The sequence below is a fragment of the Peromyscus maniculatus genome, chromosome 8, assembly GCF_049852395.1.
Source record: "Peromyscus maniculatus bairdii isolate BWxNUB_F1_BW_parent chromosome 8, HU_Pman_BW_mat_3.1, whole genome shotgun sequence".
NCBI lineage: Eukaryota > Metazoa > Chordata > Mammalia > Rodentia > Cricetidae > Peromyscus > Peromyscus maniculatus.
In genome coordinates, this window is record NC_134859.1 from 52,297,501 (window position 1) to 52,320,363 (window position 22,863).

General features: G+C 47.9%; 2 protein-coding genes across 2 annotated transcripts in view; one reads left to right on the forward strand and one right to left on the reverse strand.

Annotated features, from left to right (window-relative positions):
* Positions 1 to 158, forward strand: part of Rcvrn (recoverin) — an 8,507-nt gene extending 8,349 nt beyond the window's left edge. The window contains exon 3 of the mRNA XM_006973640.4: positions 1 to 158. This exon is cut by the window's left edge and continues 233 nt beyond it. The gene's annotated coding sequence lies outside the window, so the exon portion shown is untranslated.
* A 3,075-nt stretch (positions 159 to 3,233) lies between these two features.
* Glp2r (glucagon like peptide 2 receptor) overlaps positions 3,234 to 22,863 on the reverse strand; it is a 57,676-nt gene continuing 38,046 nt past the window's right edge. The window contains exons 11-13 of the mRNA XM_006973504.4: positions 16,944 to 17,082; positions 9,358 to 9,399; positions 3,234 to 7,049 (exon numbers count right to left, since the gene is read on the reverse strand). Of these exons, the coding sequence (XP_006973566.3) occupies positions 6,723 to 7,049; positions 9,358 to 9,399; positions 16,944 to 17,082 (508 nt within the window). The 3' untranslated portion in view covers positions 3,234 to 6,722. The remainder of the gene's footprint in view (positions 7,050 to 9,357; positions 9,400 to 16,943; positions 17,083 to 22,863) is intronic.

A 22,863-nucleotide genomic window follows, 5' to 3' on the forward strand; every position in this document is an offset into this window, starting at 1 on the left:
CACACACACACACACACACACACACACACACACACACTGGGCCTGGAGAGATGGGGAACCAAACCTCTCCTTGCCAACTAAAGGTCCTTAGCAGGACACGGTTTCTGCTTCCTTTTGTCTTCGGTGACCGTCCCTTCCCACCCTACCTGTCTCCTTCTCCTGCCCAGGTAGCTTTGTGATAATCCCAGGCTTAGGTCGTAGGAGTCCCAAATGTCAGCCCTGCTTAAGCTCCTTTGGGGATTGCTGGGTAAGCAGGTTGCAATAAAAGGAGTGGGCACACAGCTGGCTGATCATTTTCCACCTGGAAAAGGAACCGCTTCCTGGCAGCTGGAGGGGTTGATGTGATTGCAGCTCTAGGCCAGCAAGGGTGCTGAAGGAGATGTGCATGGCCCTGAGTGGTGCTCTCCTGAGAGATAAAGGTCTCTGAGGGAAGATGATGGATCTTGTTTCTTCGGGTTAGGTTTTTTTCAAGACAAAGTCTCACTCTGGAGCCTATGCTGATCTTGAACCCAGAAAGATCTACCTGCTTAAGCCTTCCATGAGCTAACATTACAGGCATGGGCCTCTCTACCAGGCTGATGGAGCTTAATGCCAGGACCAAGGTTACCATGGTGACATGCAGAGCACTAAGGGAATACATAACACTCTAGGGGCTGGCTTGTCAGTAATGACCAGAGACGCTATTTCCGATGAAGCGATACATTCAGACCCACTCACAGCAGACTCTAGGGGGAAATGGGAGGAAGGCGGAGAGCTCGAATCTCAGAGTGACTGGCACAGCCACGGATGCAGGAAGGGGCATCTGCTTCCAGAGAACTGTAATCCTGAAATGTCCTTTGCAGCCTTTGCCAGTGCCTGTGCCAGTCCAAGTAGGAAAGGCTTGTTTTGGGGAGCAAGCTCCTAGCAGGGTGGATAGAATACGTGGGCGAGACTGGGGGCCAGTGGTGACAATGGTGGCCTGGGTTCAGGAGTGGCAGAAGGACGAAAGGACAGCTGCAGAGGGTACTCCTGCCACTGACACATGAGAAAAAAGAGGAGCAAGGATGGCAGGGGGCCCGTGGCTGGCTACGTAGCAGTGCCATCTACCGAGACAGGAAACCTTGGGGTGGCACTGTTTTCAGGGGATGGACAGGAGCCCTGACTGGTTGGGTGGGTAGTGAAGAGTGAGCCATAGATGCCCCCCTCTCCCCGCCCCCAGGCCCTCATGTAGGAGACAAGGAAACAGAACTCATAGAAGCAGCTTGTCCAAGGCCAGCCAGCTGAGAGGCAGAGACTGAGCCAGGGACATGTACCAGTCAGTATACATGGCTCCCTTGAAGCTCCAGGGCTGGGGCTACCCAAGAATGCCTCAAGTGGCTTCTCCAAGACCACAAGACTCATGTAGAAAGCCCATTGATTCTCCAGCCTCGAGTTCCAAGATGAGGTCAGGGAAATATATGGATGCTCTGACCCTTCATCGACCTGTACACAACTCCCTGAGGCTGGGGTGTCTCCCTTTGCTGGTGTTTGGGGCGATCCTTTGCAGCTCCCAAGACTTAGCCACAGTGATGTCCCAATCACCAACCCAGAGACACTGCTCTTGGGAGAAAGAGAACAAGACAGTGAGCACCTGAATGCTGTCTGTGAGTCAGGCACAGTGTGAGGCTCTTTGTAGTTACTATTTTAGGGGTAGAAGTATTACCACATCTGCAATACAGATGAGAACACTGAGGAAAGAAGAGTAGGACTTAGGACTTACATTAGAGCCTTTCTGATGACACCAGGGTGCCTGCAGAAGTTTTGATCCTGGACATGACAGGATCATGAATCTTGGGATAGTTCATCATCTATGGCAGAAGAGAGATGCAACACACAGCATCTCCGGAGCAATTCAGGGATGAGGGAATGATTGGACAGATCACCTGTTTAAGATGCTTCTCTGTTATAGAAATGGTGGGTACCTGGGTGCCAGTGCAGGGAGGGGACTGGGGCATTTAGTCTATCCCACAGTGACTTCAGGATCCCCTCCAGGCCTCTTCCCATCCCTTCCTTGATTAAGACTCCTGGTGGACTATGAGACTGGGGCCTTCTTATTTCCATCGGAGGTCTGGATATCATTGTCACTCAAGTCTGAAAGAACAGGCTGCCTAATCATGAAGTCCCTGTGGCTCCCACAGATTCACCCATAAGTCTCTTAGCGCCTGGTGCCCTTGCTGTGCCCGGACACCAGATTTTCCACTACGGCGGGCATGGTTGTAGGACTCCTGATGTGCTGCAAAGTCTTCTGTAGGAAGATCCGTTAGAGTGACTCCATGATAGACGTGGCAGTCATCATGAGAAGCAGCTCTCCTAGAGCAGTCGATCGCTTTACTTCCCTCCTCAGGCTTAGACACTACCCATGGAGCCAGGGGGTGATAGACACCAAGATGTTCCCATTTTTGGATCCTGTGAATAATTCTTCTATAGATGGCAGCAGATGCCTTGGTTCCTGCTTCCCGACTTGGGGTATTCAATCAGGATATCCGCAGTCAGATCCAGCCATGCCTGGGTTTCTGCTTCCAGACACTGGGTATTCTATCCGAATAAATGGAATCAGATGCAGCCATTGCTCCATTTAAAAGGTTTCCACACAGGGAATGGTAACACGTGGCTGTAATCCCAGCCCTTGGGAGGCTGAGGCAGAAGGATTGTAAATTCAGGGTCACTGTGACTACACACTGAGTTTTGGGCCAGCCTTGGCTACATAGCAAGATTCTGTTTCAAGAAAAAGAAAATAATGGGGAGGGGGTGGGCAGTGTTTAGGGATGGAGCCCAGAGGCACAGCATTTGCTTGGCATGTACAACGCCCCGTTTTGTCACCCAGTGTCAGAAGGACTGTGGGCAGCAGGCTAGACCTGCAAGCAACCAGCACACTGAGAGATTTAAGAGCTGGTTTGGAAAAACAGAGACCACTGGCCTAACCCTTTTGACAGCTGACCTCTGCTTCTGGCCCTTCCGAAACGATGGACCACACCCTTTCTCCCCACTTCTTCTCAGAACCAGTTCAAGGGATTCCCCAGGCAGGTGGGAGACTTCCGGCTCAATGAGAAACAGAGAATGGACGGCAGGAAAACCAACTTAAACAAACTCGTTTTACTCAGCAGCACAACAAAGCGGAAGAAGTGTGGGAGGGTGACTCTGTCTACAGACCGCTTTAGGGAAACCGCTCTCCCTGTTCCTGATAAGATCTCAGACAGCCCCCCTCCCCCCCCCCCCATCTAGGCAACACCTGACACTCACCAGTATTTAACCCTCTCTCAGCCAGTGGATCTGGAACCACTTTTCCACACCAGCCCTGGGCTGGGCACATGCTAGAAAAGCAAGATGTCCCAGCATTCTTGGAGCTGCCTGCCCAGTAACAGGGAAAGGAAGTACGTTTGCAAAAAAAAGAGAGAGAAATGGGATATGTGTTTGAATATAAATTCTGGAAATTTAGATACCCCAAACCCTTGTTTCATTATGTACTTGCTTAATGTCTGTCCACACCCTACAAACCGGGGCTGGGAATGGTGTAGAATGTAAGGGGACACCAGGAAAGCTCCATAGTCGAGATAAATAATATTTTAATGCAATCACTCAATACCAAAATTATTGATAAAATGAACACACTATTGTAGACAAGGTCATGGTTAGAACCTATGCTGCTAGCATTCTGGGCCTTCATCTTTTGCACACTCAACCCTGCCCTGGTGGCAATAAACTTTATCCTTACAAGTGGCCTATGGGCTATAGTTAGTGGGTTTGACTTTAAAAATATATATATATTGCATTATGTTACAATTTATTTTATCACTGTGCTTTTCAGAGACAACTGACCACCTTAAGTGGTTCACCCTTGTCCTTGCTGACTTGCTCACCTTGTTCTGGTCTTGCCTTCACATCTCCTTATAAAGAGAGTGGCCAGGTAAGACACAATGTACAATTAGATTCGAATTTCAGATGAATTTCAGTCTATTATGGGATAAACTTAACATAAGGAGATTATCCATGTCCATGGATATCTTCTGAAGTTCACATACAATGGAATATCTTGAGTTCCATTTGCTGAGCCCAGAAGCCCTGCTTGAGAAGTATCAAGGCAGTGTTCCTATCCATGGCAACATCCCCCACCATGGGCACATACCCCCCACCCAGGCAACATACTCCACCATGGACACATACCCCACCCAGGTAACATACCCCACCATGGACACATACCCCCACCATGGACACATACCCCACCATGGACACATACCCCACCATGGACACATACCCCACCATGGACACATACACTTTGCCCACTAAAAAGCAGCACTCCTTGCCATCTGCACAATGTTTCTACAAACAGTTCCTCCCTCAATCATTCTGTAACCTCTTGCCTTGTGGCCTCCGTAACTGAGCCTGGCCTTGGCTGCCTGACCCTCCTCAGCCTCCATAGGTCAGGTCAAATGCAGCTGATTTCCCATTGGCATGAAGGTCCAATAAGCCTGACAGCTGTAGAGTCTTGGGCTTCTTGCGCCACCCCCGGCAAGTCCACACTCAGCTGGAGTTCTTTTCCCTCCCCTGGGCTGTCAGCACCTGTCTGGGAGGAAAAATTCTTGTCCATGGGGCTTGAGTCAGGAAAGTAGTGGATTAGCCTCCTGCAGCAGGAAGCCTGGCTATCAAAGGATCAATGGAAGGATGTTCCTCTCCCTGAGGTATGTAGAACAAGTGGGCTGGTAGAAGCTGACTTCAGAAGGACAGGAGGACCCAGGAAGAAGAGGACAGAACCAATGACAACATTCAGAAGGCTTCCGGCAGCTGAGGCCAGAGAAAGGACAGTGTGGTGGATCTTCACTGTCAGCTTGCCTGGACTTAGAATCGCCTCGGAGACACACCTTTCACTGTGCCTTCGGACATTTCTAGAGAGGTTTACGTGAGGAGGGAAGACCCTGAACGTGGGCAGCACCATCCCACCCGCTGAATAAGGTGGAAAAGGAGCGCAGAGCACCAGCCACCCTCTTTCACTGCTGCCCGACTTCCTGGTTTGCCCAGTTTTGCTGCTGGTCTGATGTACAGCCTGGTCACGGCCTCCCCACCAGACCACGGCTTCCTATCCTGAGGAACACCTCCCAGAAGGCTTTGCCTCAGTGATGCTGATCTCTTACTAAGTGGATTCATCACCCTCAGCTGACCAGAAGCTACAAACTCAATTCAAAACAGCTCAGACAACCCTTGTAGGGTCTTTGCTTCCCTCTAAAAATTCACAAGCCAGGCCTCTATCAACTGCATCTCCCTCAACACTCCAACTGTCTGGTAACACCCATGAAGATTTGAACACTCAGAGGCTTTTCCAGTCTGAAGTTCCAAACACTTCTACAATCCTCCCCCAAAAGACACAGTCAGATCTGTCATGGCAGTAGCCCACTCTCCAGTACCAATTTCTGTCCTGATTTGCTTTTTTATTCTGCCATGATAAACATCATGACCAAAAACAAGTTGGGGAGGAAAGGGTTTGTTTGACTCACACTTCCACATCAGTCCATCACTGAGTGAAGTCAGGGTATGAACTCAAGCAGGAGCAGAGGCAGGAGGTGATACAGGAGTGTGCCTTACTGGCTTGCTCCTCATGACTCACTCAGCCTGCTTTCTTATACAACCCAGGACCACCTGCCTAGGGATGGCACCACCCACGGTGGGCTGGGCCCTTCCACATCAACCGTTAATCAAAAAAAAAATGCTCCCACAGACTTGCCTATGGGACAGTATGATGGAGGAACAGTCCTCAGTTCAGAGTTTCTCTTCCCGGAGATTTCTAGGTTTGTGTCAAGTTGACAAAAACCAACCGGCATGCTGACTAGAACAGTGACCAGCCACCCCATGAGTCACCTCATGACCCTGCAGCTCCACTAGAACCCCTCCCCCTCACCACCGTGCCTTCCTCACCTTGATGGACTGCGCTCTCAAGCCATGAGCCCACATGGCACTTCACCCCTTAAATCACCAGGCATTTGGCCACCACACTGAGGACAGAAACTAACATACAGTGTAGTGACATTCCAACTTCTGTCAACCCCAGACAGAACTGAGATGGAGAAAGGGAGGTGAGATTTGACAGGAGAGGAAGAGAAGAGAAACAGGGAGGAGAGGGATCTTGGGGACAACATGGGGTCACCCCCTGTCCAAGGAGAGTGGTATGTCCCAGGTGAGCAGCAAATGCATAATAGCCACTCCATCTATCCTGCCCAGGGTTCGTTTGCCGAGGGCGAACCTCCCAGAATTTCCTCAGATGCTTGTCAACCCCTTCCAATTCTTGGTCATCACCCCACACTTGCTCTCTCAGAATGTTGGTCATGGTCCCCAGGACTTGACACTTCAAAGCTTCCTGTGGGTTTCCGGTGCACCCTACACCCAGAAAGAGGCCATGTACCACGAGGGGGAAGGAGATACTAGCTGGACCCTATTTAGTAAGTGACTTCTCTTCTTGGAAGGCTGCATTCACTTGAATTTAGGGCAAGGCCCCAGAGATCAGTGGACATTCCGGGACATACACCTGGCAGGGGAGTCAGTAGGGTGACCATGTCAGGAAGGGCCGTGGGCATTACACAGACTCATTTATACCGAGCTTGACGACCCAGGGGAGACTTCACATCAAAATGGGCATAGTGAGCAGGAGGAGGATCCCGGGCTCATCAACATCCTTCTCAAGAGTCCCCAGTGGCAGAGCTGGAGCAACAGACCCTGCCTTAGATCTCACTCTCTTCCAAAATCTCCTCCATGGTATTGGCCAGGGTGAAGTCTCCCTCACTGCTCTCAGACAGGCTGCTTCCCCGGGGCCAAGCTCCCCGGCCCCGGTGAGACCTAGCCCCCAGCTCCCCCCGGGTCTCAGAGGCCAAGTGGGAACTGCAGGCTGAGGACTGCAGCTTCCGAAGTGTCTCAGCGCCATCTCCCTCCGACAGCTTCTTGGAGCATTTCCCCAGGAACCGGAAGTTCTTCCCCAGGACACAGGCTCTGCAGCGCCAGTGGCGAGCCAGCAAGAAGCGGCCCCAGGACTTGCGCAGCTCAGCCTTCACCTGCCAGGGGGAGACAAAGGTGGGGTCACTGGAGTCACTGGAGTCACTGAAGTCATCTTGGAGTCACTGATCCCCTGTCCATTCAGCAGGTGTTTATTAAGTGGCTCCCGGGAGCTACCTTGGGGCTACCTTTAGCTTTTACCGGTGGAGCAGAACAAAGACAAGAAAGACAAGTGAGCGCAGCCGCTGAAGATACCATGAGACAGGAGCAGGAGGGGGTGTGGTGAAGGCTGTTAAGTGCATGCTATAGAAGGTCATGGTCTGGTTCTAAGTTCCTGTGCTGAAAATAAAAATGGAGTCAGCCATGCTAAGTTTCTATTCCACCAAAATAAACTGAGAGTTACCAGCCAAATTTCCCAAAAAAAGCCAGTTTCATCTGGTATGGTAACAAAGGTCCCTCTACCTTAAACCATCTACAAAAAGGTTGCCTGGGGTAATCTCATGTCCACCGGGCACTTCTCTACATGAATGCCCATGCCTGTCTGTGCTGGATAGTTTTACGCCAACTTGACACAAGCTAAAATCGTCTGGAACCTCAATTAAGAAAATGCCTCTGTAAGATCAGGCTGTATGACAGCCTGTAGGGCATTTTCTTAATTAATGATTGATGGGGAAGGGCCTAGAAGCCATCGTAGATGGTTCCATCCCTGGGCTGGTGGTCCTGGGGCCTGTAAGAAAGCAGGCTGAGCGAGCCATGAGGAGAAAGCCGGTAAGCAGCACCCCTCCATGGCCTCTGCATCAGCTCCTGCCTCCAGGTTCCTGTCCTGATTTCCTTTGGTGCCGTAGAAGTATAAAGCCAAACAAATCACTTCCTCCCCAACTTGCTTTTTGGTCATGGTGTTTCATCGCAGCAACAGAAACCCTGACTAAGACACTGTCTTACAAGAAAAATCACTTTGAATCATTTTGTTCTTAATTTCTGCTTCCCTCATTCTTTTTCTATCTACTAAAACAACCCCTTCTGCCCTGCTTATTGCAACGGTTATTTTATTTCATGGGATGGAACATTGCCTGGCCCTAGACTTCATAGAGTCAGGTTAAAACTGTCCACCATTGTTTCCCTTTCTGCCTTTTGATGGGACGCTGGAAGATCGAGGCACGGTGTTCGGGTGGTGGCTTTACAGAGCAGCATTTCAGCTGGAACCTTCCTGATGGGCAGGGAGCTCCCATGTGGAGACACAGAAACAGCAGCAAGCCAAGGAGAAGTGGGGTTTGCTGCTGAGATGCGTCCATTCTACTGGAGGAGACAGCCCCGGGAGTGGAGGGCGGAAAGGATGAAAGGGGGCTGGAAACTACTGACTCATGAAAACACCCTCCTGGCCTCTGCCTCTCGCCCCTTAAAGCCTTTCCTCGGGTACTCTAGTTTGGATAAGGCTCTTGCATTGAAGGCTTAGTCTCCAGCCCTTGCCCCTCTTGGGAGATGGTAGAACCTTTAAGATGTGAGGCCTAATGGAAGGAAGTCAGGTCACTGGAGAGGGGCTATTCCTGGAGGGGATACTAGAATATGAGCACTCTCTCTATTTCTCTCTCTCTCTCTCTCTCTCTCTCTCTCTCTCTCTCTCTCTCTCTCTCTCTCTCTCTCCCTTCTTCCCTCCCTCCCTCCCTCTCCCTCCCTCTCCCTCCCTCTTTCCCGCCTTCCCTTCCTCATTCATGAGGTGAGCAGCTCATTCCACTGTGTAGTCCCATCATTATGAATGGTCTCACCACAGGCCTAAAGGCAAGGTGGTCAGGCAAACTACCATTGACTGAAACCTCTGAATCCATGCGCCAAATAAACCCTTCCTTCTTTGTAGGTTGATTATCTCGGGTGTTTGTTACAGGAACAGAAAGCTGACTAGCACACACAAAGGAAACAGAATATAATAAAAATAAGAAGAGCATTGCTCCCAGGCACTCAGTGTTGACTCTGTGCTGAGCATGCCCAGGGCACCACTGTGAACAGGGCCAGCTGTTGTTCATATTTTACACATGAGAAAATCGAAGCCAAATGACTAAGCCACAAAGCTTCTAAGTGGTCAGCCAAATGTTTGGGTGTGGATTTTAGACCCTAAAGTCCAAGGTTGCCTCTTCCATCACATTTTTAACCCTTTCATGTCTCCAACAGACTGAGGGCTGTGTTCCGAGCTTCTCGGACCATCCCATGAGTCTAATCTGCCTCCTATTCCCCTCTAATGGATGCTCACAACAAAAGTTTGTGCCAGTACATCCTAGTGACAGTTATATAATCACACAAATGGAAACCCCTAGGGAGCCTAGAATGATAACCTCCACCTCACCAGAGGCTGGGATGGCAGTATAGAAAACATACCTCTCCATTGGCAAAGCCATACTGCAAGGCCACCAGAAATCCCTGGAACAAAAGGAAAATGTAGTGTGAAAATGTAGTAGACACATCTACTCCTGCTTGGTAGAAGATGTATCTGAGAGTCACCAGCAATGTCCTAGGATATCTGCTCCTGAAGTGGCATTCTAATGTGGTGCTTACACAGAATGGAGTCAGCCATGCTGGCTGGTGTCTCTTCTTACCCTGACACCCGCTACGCACATCGGTAGCCTCCTGGGTACTTGTGGGGACCCTTAAGTCCATGATAATTGACCTCCTGAGACCCAGGGTCATTCAATGATACAAACACAGGCAAGGCCACAATCCTATTTCTACTTTTTTATGGTGGTTATTGACTAATTCACTTTTTCTTCCTTCTCTTTCTTTGACATGGGGGTCTCACTGTGTAACCCTGGCTGACCTTGAACTCACAGAGATCTGTTTGCATCTGCCTCCCAAGTGCTGCCAGCTTGTATTCTTTCCCCCAGCCTCATTCCCTGAGCTTACAGCATAGTTGCTAACCCTGAGGTTCTCATGTTTTAGGACGGCCATCACCACAATAATTGTCCCAAACAGGCTCTGTGACACCAGCAAGGCCAACTGGAGCTCTGTCCACTGCAAAGGAGATGAGGTCTGTCATAATAATTGTAATTACAGACAGTGTAAGCTCAGAGATACGGCTGGCATCTCCCCATAACGTGGAGAAAGAGCCTTCCTGGGCATGAAGCCAACGCCAGAGACCAGTGATGGTGGGTGACAGATTGCTCGTGGGTTGCTTGTGGACCTGCATCTTGTTATGCCTGGTCCTGAAATTTTCACTTATGTGACTTAATAAACACCCTTATATTCTTGTCAAGCTATTTCCTTTGAAGTGATAGATTATTTCCCTCCGGTGGTTTCTAATCTCACTTAGCACAAAATAAACTCCCTAAGCGTGAGTCTGAGGTGATCTAGGCTCCCGGCCTCTGTGGTGCTGGCCTCATCTCACGCCCCGTTTTCTCTCAGTCACTATAGTCCAGCCAGCTTGGTGACCCTGAGCCAGAATGTCCAGTGAAGACTGCCAGAGCCTCATCCGAAGGGCATCCAAAGGCATGGCATGTGACGACAAATCCATATTGTTTTGGTCACCAAACTATACACAACAGACACTTAACATAAGGCCTTGAAATGCTGGAACGTATGTGGCTTGTGAGCTTGATCTGGTGGCTCTGGCTATACTGTTGTAGATTATGCCTTCAAATCATTATTTTTTTAAAGATTTTTCTAAATGTGTGTGTGTGTGTGTGTGTGTGTGTGTGTGTGTGTGTGTATTTGAACAGGTATTCAGGTACCTGCAAAGGCCAGAAGCGAATGTTGGACCCCCTAGAGCTGGAGTTACAGGCTGTTTTGAGCCACTTCAGGTGAGTGTTGAGAACCAAACTCAAGTCCTCTGCAAGGACAGCTAGGAATCTTAACTGCTGAGCCATCTCTTCAGCTGTTATTTTAAAAATTGGTCCACTCCTCCGAAATTTTCTGATTTCACAGTAAAACATAACTGTAGCCTTAGAAACAAAGACTTCCTCTTCATGTAACAATGATTATTATTCAATTAATGCTCAAATGGTCTTGCAGACTATGTCCCAGGCAAAGGTGTTTGCATTTAGAATCTCTGCTTATGTTCAGATTCACTTAGCTTGAAGGCAGCGGGTCTCAGTTCTCTGTCCTTAGAGTTGCTTGGGTGACCTGACTCGGTCAGAGAGGGTGAATCAGGCAGAAGCTGCAACCCTTTCAATGAATGGCCTAGCCTCTGACGTCACACATCATCACTCTACAAAACCTAATCGCCACCAGGGTCAGTGCCATCCGGTACGGCTGGGGCCTAAACAAGGGTGTGGATATCACTCAGATTACCAGAGCTCACTTATTTCTCAAGCCCTTTCACACTTCCTGTGTCCTGGGATGTTCTTTCCACTAATTTCTACCTAATTTGGCTTCTTCAAATTCAGATCTCAGCTCAAAATCACCACAAAGAGGTCCTGAAGGCTGTCCAACTTTAATGAGGACTGGAGTTATACTGCTATGTTGCTGCGGGCCGCAGGAATATATCATAAGAACTCAGCTTGTTATGGCAAAGTCACTACCTGGAGGAATCAGGGAATTCCTCCAGAGGAAGCCAAATCCCAAGGAGTTTTTGGTGTTACTTGGCTTGTTATATATCAGCTGTATTCTGTTATGAAAATCATGTGTTCCTTCATAGTTTTCCCAATTGATTTTTCCCTAAGAAGGGCTAACAATGTGGACTGATCACTCTCTAGACATACACATTCCAGGCATTTGGAGAACAGCCTCAGGAAAGGCTTTCTCTGGAATCAGATATCTCCCCTAGCCACTTTCAAGGACTAAAGGAGACATCACCCAGGTGGTCACCCAATTTCCGAGGATTAACAGTGATAACAACCCACAGGCGAGTCTCCTGACTTAAGGTAAATTCCACAAGGGGACACCGCCTGGGTCAGGTAGACATTAAGTAATAGCTTTACACAATTTAGCTCAGACCCCTCCTTTCTTACAGCCTTACTAACTTTATAGATCTCTAACTACTTACCTAACCACTTCTAGGAATATTTAGATAAACTTCTGTGCTAACAGATATGCTCAGCCAGAACTCCCAGTTCAAGCCTCCCTGTAATTATCATTATTGGTAGCATCTGGCCAGGTCCATCACTGGATGGAGGAAAGTACCTTATCAGAGATACCTCTGTACTCTCTAAGAACAGACTAAAGCATCCAGGCTGCCTGTTTGAGAAGGCCTGGTAGATGTGCTAATTAAACTTAATTTCCTCCTTTCCCAAATCTTACCTCCAGTTCCAGATCTCCCTTTAACTATCACCAGGGGCATCTAGCTGTACACAGGTTGCCTAGAGACTGAGCACACTTTCCCCCACCCTGCAGAAAAACGGCAGACAGCTTGGACAGATAGGAGCCACAGGAAAAAAGAAGACAGTTTTATTTTCTCCCATTGACCTAGCAACTTATAGATTTTTAACATCCTTTACCAAACACATTTAAGATTATAGTTGTGCACGTAAGATCCCTCTTCTTAGATATTACCCATATTTAGCCTTTAGTTAATTCATTAGTCACTTCCCCTTTGGGTCACAAATGGTAATTAATAACTAGTGCCCCTCTTTGTAATTCTTATCAACCCTCCATTTGATCCTGATAGTGGACAATCACTGCCTGAGGAAGTTCAGGCTGAGTGTCCTGGGTGGAGGGGAGGATTGTGATTTTGGAGAGATATATAACTGTAAAGCGGAGGACAGAGAGGGGAGAAGAGAATGGAAGAACTAGATGGGTAAGAACTTGAGAGGAAAAAACTGAGATGGGAGAGAAGTAGATTGAAGGGCTACAGCAGAGTACTAGAGGAACGAGATGGAAGATGAGGAAGAGCCAGATGAGAGAGAAGGAGACGGGAGAGGAGATGATATGGGAAGGAACAAGATGGATGAGAACCTAGAAGGGGCAGAACTAGACAAAGGAATTAAGATAGAACATAGAGGGGACAGTAGATAAATATAGAGAGAAATCAGACATGAGAACAGAATTGAAGCTATGTATAAAGGATGTTATGCCAGAAGAATTAAAGCAAGTGGACTATAGAACTCGGTGTGCTGAGATTATATTTCCTGATAATAGTCCTCGCCGTTAGTAGTTCTCTCTCCTGAGCCCCTGGGATGTATAATATTAAGGCTGGTCCCTTTAATATTATACAAGACTATGTGGCTATTACCAGCCCATCTCTGTATCACTCACAGTGACAGTGGCTTCCATGTATAGACTTCACTACCGGATCCCCAGCACCTGAAAATACCTGGCACAAATAGAATTACATTACATATTTATTGAATGAATGAATGAATGAATGAATGAATGAGTTGGGCTTTTGTCACTTGAGATAAAGGGTTTTGTCTTGTACAATGTCAAGCTACTTCTAAACTGTGATGACATGTCTTACTTTTTATTCTTTTCATGGCTTTTTAGAATATATATCTCAACTTTCCATAACTGATATGGAGATCTGTGGAGTCTGTGCTGTGGGTCTGACAGGGGAACAGATATGTGTGGACCCCCAAGCACTTGAGGGTTTAAAGGAAGTCTCAAAATGCCAGACCCCACAAGGAATGGGCACATCTCCAACTGAAGGGTCACAATGATAGGCTGACTCTTTCTATATCTTATTTATCAATTTATTCATTTATTTAAGATATGGTTTTACAGTTCAGCTCAGGCTGGTCCAAAACTCCTACCTAGGTATCCCAAATCCTGAGATTACAGGTATGTGCCACCATGCCCAGATTTCCTATATCTTTTGACACTAAAGAAGTATGACCCTGGGGGGAAGTTGTCTCTGATCTTTACAGTTACCACTGCCAACATGTCCCTTCTGAATAAGGCCAGGAACCTCCCAGCTAGATGCTGTCTGCAAGTATGGGCTTCCCCTTTTCTCATGCACCAGAAGAGTCTACTTCTGAGTGGGGCCTTTTTCACACATGCAATTGAAACAGGGCTTGCTGTGGGTCATAGGAAAAGTAATAAACCACCCCTGAGGATGCAGTATAAGAAGAGCTGGCTTTGGGTGTGCCAGAATCATCACGAAGGCTAAAACAGGATTCCCATGACAAGTGTGTCTTCACTTCACCAGTTTCAGAACACTCTGCAGTCTGGCTCCTGCTCCAGATAAAGCAAGTGTGAAGGAGTAGGTCCCACAGAACACATGGCTCTCACTTCACATGTCCCCAACATGTGGCGATTTCTCCAAAGACCTGATGATAGCAGGAGGCTGGTGAAGCATTCTACGCAGTAAACCTTTGAAGAGTGAAGGGGTCTCCAGCGGCAAGGAAAGAAAGCTGCTGAGGCGAAGGCCTGCTCTCACTGATTCCTTTCGTCACTAAGACGGGCTGCACCAAACGTGCCTCCCTTGTCTGCCCATCCCCACACTCATCTCTGCTCGGTGAGATGGAGGAGAGCAGTATCGGGTGTGTTGAATGGAAGGGAGCCTCTGTCTGTAGCCAAACGCTTTCTGTCTCCATCCTGGTTTAGAACATGCGATGCTGTGAGTCCTCACGTTCCTCAGTAGCACCAGCAGGTGAGTAGAGCCTCCGCTGGTGGCTGGACCGTGACCCACCGCGGCAGCTCCTTTCCAAAGAAGGCCCCAGTGTTTTTCCTCATTTTACAGGCTCAGGCTTCTCCTCACTTTAAAACCTGAATCTCATTTTCCCTCCTCTTGAGTCTGAGACGAGCCTGTGACTGTTGGTAGTGTGGTGAAAGCATGGATCTAATCAGGTATTTACTTCTGAGACTCTGCATTCGAAGCATGGACAGTCCCGCTTGCTCCCTCTTAGAACATTTGCTCTTGCTGTAAGCCAAGAGTCCAGCTGCTATGTGGTGAGATGCACAAGATACATGGAGGAAAATGAAGTTCACTCATCAATGGTCCTAGCTGAGCTCCTGGCCCACAGGTCACATCAACATGTAGTCATGGGAATGAGCCACTGAGGATGTTCCAGCCTGATCCAGCCTTCAGATGTTTGCAGGCCCAGCCAAAATTACATGTATCAAAAAGACCATGCCTATGGAGCCTGGACAGCCCAACCCACAGAATCATCAAAAATAATAGTGATAATTGCTGTATACCAGAGGTGGCTTATTACACAAAAAGTCAGAGCATCCTCCCAGCCTAAGGAGTCTGATAAGTGAAGTTTCCTCCTTAAAAATTAATTGGTCCTATGATCTCCACATGACTGTCTGGCCCTCAGCTTGCCTTGGATGTGCAATATCAGGTAATTTGGAGTTTAGGTTGACCAGTATGCCAAAAGGCCACCAAATACTACCGACCAAACAGCTGGAGGATTTGCTTTTGTTTTGTTTTTCTCTTTTCAGATGACCTTGTACAGAAGCTTACAGCCAAAATTACTAACTCTTAGCTTCTGAAATCCCCCAAAAGACTGAAATAAATTAAACATGCTTCAATGATGGGGAAAAATGTTACCAATGGATCTGATGTCTCAGTTTAAAGCCACAAAGAATTTAGCTCTGATAGGACTGTTAGGGAAGAAAAAGGGCCGTTCAGTTCCTGTACCCTGTCCTGGGCTCTGTGTCCTAAGTTACTGGTGAGAACAAAGGGGGTGAGCATGTTTTCTCTGTTCTCTGCACAGGATCTCAGCACCTGACCCTTCCTGATGGCAGAGGCCTGCAGAGTGTGGTAGAGGAACTTGGTGTCTCCTGGTTACAGTCTTACAGGATGCTCACCATGTACTATGTGACATATCTCACAACTCTAGCTCCCCAAATGAATGTCAGTTGTTGTGTGTTTCTTCTGCAAGAAGGGTAGATCAGACGGGGTATCACTCTGTACCCCAGGCTGGCTTGGAATTCACTAGGTAGAGCAGGCTGGTCCCAAACTCATAACACTCCTACTCCTTCAGCCTCCTGAATGCAGTGATTGCCGGCGTGCGCCACAGCCCTATACATGCAGCCACTGGCGTCTCTGCTCATGTTTTAAAGTTTAAAATTTAGATGTTGCTTTAGTGGCCTTGGCTTCTGAGCTGTGCCTCTCTGCATCCATGCCCGTCTTCAATCTCACCTTCCTTCAGTCTAGGCCAGGACAGTGGCTTGCTTTAATCTGAAGAATGCAGTGGAATCATCAAGATGTCAACTCCAGGCCTAGGTACTTAAAATGCCCAGCAGCCCCTGTTCCCAATGCTCTTGGGAGACCTGAGCTACCACATTCAAAAGCACTCACCCTGTGGAGAAACCACAAAAAGAAAGCATGTGGAAAGCACAAGACCCTCAGACCAAATGGAAGGAAGGAACTACAGTTGATGGTTTAAAAAAAAAAAAGGGTGAGGCCCCAGAAATTCAGCCTAAAAGAAGCCAGTTCCAGCTCAGGATACTGCAGATGTTTAAAAAGCCACAGGGTCCCAGCAGGCTTCACCAGGCCAGAGCTTAGCCATCCTTCCCATGTCCTCTCTGGACGCCTGACTCCCAAAGTCATGAGAAAGAATAAAATTGAGGGCCATGCTAAGCTGTCAGTTCATAGGTAGTTAGCACTGGTTAACCAAAACATCCAGGTAACCAGAGCTGAATTCCTGTTTCTAGTTCTGCTGCACACACATCTGTCTGGATTAAGAGCCTCCTGATCTAGACTCCCTACTCCCTACCCCAGTGGTATGGTGTGCTGTGTATATGTCATAGGATGCTGGAAAAGGTTCGATTTGTACAATGTTCTGCAGATAACACAGCAAAAAATAGGCCCTTAATAAAAGGCTTCATGTTGACACTCACAGTTAATATGATCATGAGTCACACCATGAGACAACCCAGGAACAAGTCTGGTTAGCCCCTTTGAGTCACTGAATCATGCTGGCAGGATCCAGGCAGCACTTCCCCATCTGTACACCCTTCTAATATCACAGATCCTCACTAATAAAGCCTGATGATGCTAGAAACCTGCATTGGTCCACAGCTCTGCTCAGTTCTCTGTTGGGGCCCTGTGTACTTCTCTGAGCCATGGCATCAGTCAGATTACTTACATGGAAGGAGCTCAATGTCAGCTGAATGAAGAGTCGAATAAGTTTTGAAAATCCTTGAACTTGGTCATCAGTGATGAAAGAGAAGAGGACTTCATGAACCCCCAATAAAGGAATGAGGAGCAGTGTTGACTTTGCCAATCTGCAAACGACACCAAGTAGCAGTCGTAAGGGCCTTGCTCGGACTAGGGAACATTTCCTGCCCTGCTGTGCACATCTGTATTGTAAATCCCCCACTCTTGATGAACAGCTGGTTTATCCTCTGTGATCTTACTCACTCTTGTATCCCTGTACACAGCAAATATTCAGGGAGCATTTACAGAATGAAGAAGTCATCCCCCATAGGACATCATGCCTACAGATAGTGATGTGTCTGATGGATAATCCACTTCTGTGCTAGTAATACACCTCAGATACCACCCAAATTTGACAAGTTTCCTAGCATGTGGCTAGCAGGTCCCCACACTGCTTTCTCTCCCCAGAAATCCAGTACTTCCAATGCCAACACCTCAGATGGAAAGAAAATGAGTTGCCTAGAGCCACACAGACACCAAGGGGCTATTCTCAGCCTCAAAATGGGTCTTGTGTTGCACACCAGGCTGCGTACTGCAAGCTGGGCTTTATCAGTGCCCTTAGCTGCCCCTCAATCCTGTGACAGGGAGGGCTGCAGGAAATGGAAAACTGATCCTCCTCATAAAGGACATGGTGTGGAGGTTGGCGGTTGTTTACAGTCTACACACACACAAAAAGGCAAACATTTCTTTGTACCACCCAAGAGCAAAGTGCACAGCTGGGGCCCAAGTGCTCCAAACTGGTGAATCCCAAGCACTGCTGGCTATTAAAATTCCTTCCGAAGCCTTTAAGATACATACAGTGGGTCCTCTGAATGTGTAAGTTCTGCCCTGAGGGATCCAATCAACTGGAGATTGATTGATGGAGACTATGCCTTCAATTGTGTCTCTATTGAACATGCACAGATTTGTCTCCTTATCATTTCTCTCTAGACATTGCAACATTGCAACTATTTACACAGCATTCACACTGCTTTGTGTGCTTGACATAATCCAGAGATGGTTTAAAGTATCTGGAAGAGCTGAAGAGATAGAGCGGCAGTTGAGTTGCTTGCTCTTCTTCCGGGGGAGCCCAGGTCTGTTCCCTGCACCCCCATCAGGTAGCTCACAACCACCTGCAACTCCAGCTCCAGGGAAGCCTTCCTCCAGCTTCCGTGGGCACCTGCACACACATGACATGCACCCCCATAGATGTATATGCATAACACCTAAATAAAAATAAACCTTAAACAAAGTATATGGAAGATGTACAGACACTATGCTGTTTATTTAAAGGATGTCAGCGCCTTGGGTGGGTTCTGGAATAGGTCCCCATGTCCATCAAAGGACATATTTCTAGGTCCCAGTGTGGCCACACTGAGGCCAAACATGTGGAGGCTGTTCCCTGAGAGTGTGAAGTTTTAGGGGACTCTGAGAAGTAGTGGAGCCTGGGAATGACCTCACTTTACCACTAATCGGTTTCTTGATTTGAAGTTAACAGAATTAGCAAAGGTGACTCATCTTCAGGAAAAAAAAAAACAAAACTAAACTAGTGTCTAATCTACACTGGAAAAAAACAGCTTAATTGTAATGTGTTTTTAACCCAAGGATTTAATGAGCCAGAGTAGGAGGAAGCCCACCTCCAACACACACACACACACACACACACACACACACACACACACACACACACACACACAGTAAAGATGTAGAAAGACAGTATGATCACACACACACACACACACACACACACACACACACACACACACACACACACACGGTAAAGATGTAGAAAGACAGTATGATCATCAGTCCACATGGCATTCTTTCAAAAGGCTGGACTCTACCCTATGTCTGTGAGATGCCTTCAAATGCACGGCCATCCATGCAGCAAAACATTTTTCTTCTTTACAGCCTTTGCACAGGAGGGACTCTATCTGCTCATGTGGGCTGGATGTCCCCGGAGCCTTGACAGTCAGGGGAACCCACGACTGGGGAGGTGAATGACAGAGCCTGGTTATGTGCTTTTCCTGAAGGGAGCTCAGATCTGCTTCCGCCCCCGCACCCACCCACGTGGGAGTCGCTTAGGAAAGAATATTTCCAGGGAGAATTTTTTTTTTCCCTTTCCCTTTTTTGGTTGCCAAGGATTGAGACCAGAGCTTCACGTGCGCTGAGCATATGACTCTGCCACCAAGTTACATGCCCTGCCCCTAAGGGTTATTTTGTTGGTCGGAATGCCCCGGAAAGTCTTTAGACCCCTTTGGCTGGAAGGTCTCAAAAGAAAGAGCACAGGTTGGGACTTGACCTGAAGAATCTTCTGCTCAGGATGTAGAGTTATTTCTACTATCAGAACCATCTTTAGTGAGGAGATGTAAGCGAGGATGCTCATGCTTTAATCCCTTGAAAGCAGGAGCAATCTGATGATACAGACCCCAAAACCCCTGCTTGACAATCAGCTGTAGCTGGTGGTTCTCCCTTTAGACTCTAACGTTTAGAGGGAGCCTGCAATCTCCAGCCTCTACATGGCCTGCACTCTTCATGTGACCTGCTCTGCTCTGACCAGAGTCTGAACTTGGGATGCTTTACACTCTGTTATCTGGATTAATAACACACATTAATATACTTATATGCAGGCCCGTGTCTCACCAGCCACTGATTCTTGGGCCGTATTATGGCAACTATGGGTTTTTAGAGTTTGTTTTTAAATGTGTGTGTGTGTGTGTGTGTGTGTGTGTGTGTGTGTGTGTGTGTTCATGTGAGTACAGGTGCTTGTGAAGGCCAGATGCAGCTCATCCCCCACTTGCAGATGGATGCGAGCCATATGACCTTGGTTCTAGTAACCGAACTCTGGTCCTCTGCAAGTGTAATATGCATTCTTAAACACTGAGCCATCTCTCTGGTCCAGCTACGGGTTTTTAAAGCACACTTTAACTTCAGAATGACTTTAGTTCTACAGAATGACATCAAAGAGGACACAGAGGGCTTCCACATATCCTTCCCTCCATTTCCCTAGTGTTCATTGATGGTGCGGCCATAGTCTATCTGTCAACTCCAGGAAGCCAGCCTTGGAACCAGACTAGTAACAAATTCCAGGTGTGGTTAGATTTTACCTGTTTCCCGTTTCCATCCTGTCTACCACCGGGATCCATGCTGCAAGCATCACATATCTAACGGCATGTTGGGCCACTGTCGTTCCTCCCAGCCCTCTGGGTAAGACGCAGGCTGTAACTCCCCACTACTCATGCCCTTCTAATGTCTCCTTAGACAAAAGTACAATCTGTGACCCAGCCCAGATGAAAGCCATAAATAGTCACAGCCGTTGACTATTTAAAAACAGACTGGGTGCATGCTTCTTTTTCATCCATGGATGTTTGTTTATTTAAACGGTACAGTTTGTTGCAGCCGTTTAAGAATTCAACAAATATTTATTAGGTATCTGCTCTGGGGACATGAGTGGGTACAGAGAGTGGGAAGCTCAAGCCAAGGGCAGTAGGACACAGGGAAAGCACATGGGTCAGGGTTCAAATAGCATTGTCACCAACCACTCGGTGTGACCCTGGGCAAATTCTTCAACCTCTTTGTCCATTAGTTTCCTTACTTATAGAAAGAAGATTATACAAATAATACCATTTACGGGGCAGGGTCCTCATAAGGATTAGACAGATAATGCAGTGTGTGTGTGTGTGTGTGTGTGTGTGTGTGTGTGTGTGTGTGTGTGTGTTTTAGTCTGTGTTTTATCACTGTGACAGACATTTGTGACAAAGTAGGAGAGACTTTTTTGGGGGTCACACTTTCAGAGGCTTAATCCATGCTCACTTGACCACTTTTCAGGGGAGGGGCTGGGTGGAGACATCACAACGTGGCGGCGGGGAACACATGATCCACAAAGCTGCACACCTCGTACCCCCTTCCAGAGACCAATTTCCTTCTACTTAGGCATCTGCCTCCTGCATACTCTACAGCTTGTCCCCAGTAGTGCCACAAGCTGGAGGCCAAATCTTCAACCCGTGCACTCTTAAGGTACGACTAAGACCCTGGCATGGCAGGTGCTCTAACTCCAACGATTCGTGTCAATTTGACTTCCATTTGTGACGTCACCGGTCAGTGGCTGATGAGGTTCAGACATAACACTCAAATGTGTACTTGGTGGGCTGAGTGGGATACGCTGAAGGGATTTGATAAAACTGCGGACGTGGAAAGATCACTGTGTTTTCACCCTCCTTCTCCTGGAGCAAGCAGTGCATGTAACCTAGGAAGGATTTTCTGAGCTGTCCCTGAAGCATGCCCTAAGACCCTCCTTGGAGAGGTGCCCTCCCTCTTCCCGCAGGGGAGCAGCCTTATTAGTGAAGATGTCAGGCCACAGATAAGCATGTGAACTCATGGGTCTTTGCTACACCCCTCGCCGCCCCCCCCCCAGTCTATTACTACCAGACCACAGCCCATGTGTCCGGTACTGTCTCTCCAGGACTGTATTTTAGCAAACCTAACACAAAAATACACAAGTCTGATCACCTCTTTGTGTCTTCATCGCCAAGGTTTCTGTGAGTCTAAGTCAAACCTTCCCTCCATTCTGCTGCCCACCAAACTCCTTTCAGAAGAGAATGGGGTGAGTATGTGAAGAATTTATTTCCCCCTATAAATCCATTGTGCACTCAGGCTGCACACATCACATGGAGAATAAAACCATTAATAAAGGGAAAGAGAGCTGCATCCCTGCTGGGACCCACAGAGAATGGTGAGGTGGAAGGAGCTGAGGGTCTGTTACCCTCTGAGGAAGTGCCCTTCACCCCTGCCTCAGCTTACCCTACCCGAGTCAGATAGTAGAGTCATTTACCGTTTCCTTTGCCTGGGGGTGGAGGCCTCAGGAAAGCTAAGAAGACAGGGGTTATCTCTTGATTCTAGACACTTGCCTCTGGAGTAAGATCTACAAGTGTTTAATTTAAACCTTCCTAATATAGACTCCTGGAGAGGGGCCAGAGCTTGAGCATTCCATTCTGAAGGTTCTCACATCTCAGAGAGCTGAAGGCGGCCTCGAATCTACCCGGTGACATGCCCTGGCACCATAGCCCTCTCTCTACCCTCCTGGGGGCTTTCATAGAAAATTAACATGGAGAGGGCATGGAAGAGGGCAGTGTAAGGGAGGGGGTGACGATGGCCACTGATGGGACACCATGGCTTCCCAAGAGCAAAATGGGCAAAGAAGCTCACAGAACTCAAGCAGAGTTCTCCAGCTCAGAGAGCATAATGACAAAGCATGTCTGTGTCTTCAGAGAGAAGTCCCACCATCAACAAACTAGTAGGGTCATGCTAACCAACTGGGTCATGCTCTCCATGGGAGAAGAGTGAGTCAGCAGAAAAGGTATGGCCAACCAAAATGGCAGAGAAAAGCACCAAAGGAGCACATTTCCAGATCTTAGCCCATCGACTGCGGAAGCTAGCTGGAGAAATGAACCACCTGCCCAAAAGGTGGCTGAGAGGAGGGACTGGGAGGGGCTTCTTGAGCAGCCATTAACACCACAACTCTGCTTTGACAGAGTGCTCACCAAGCACCATTCTGGCAACCTCTGCTTTTGTGAGTCGTCTTTGAGACCAGAAAGCCTTATGAAGCACGAGGATTTATAGAGGAACACCCTCCCCTTACCTCCGCCTTCCACAGATTTCAAAAACTGCACAACAGTCTAGTAGCTAACTCCCCAAGGTGAGGCCTCTCCCCCAGGGAAGCCTTTGGGTAGATGCACACCGAGGTTCTTCTCAAGCATTTTTCTTGAACAAGGGTGGGAAGAGGAAAAGTCAAATTCCAGACAGATTGCACATGTCAGCCAAAGTTATTCCACCTCCCACAAAGCATTCACCTCTGATCATTGCCCAGTCAC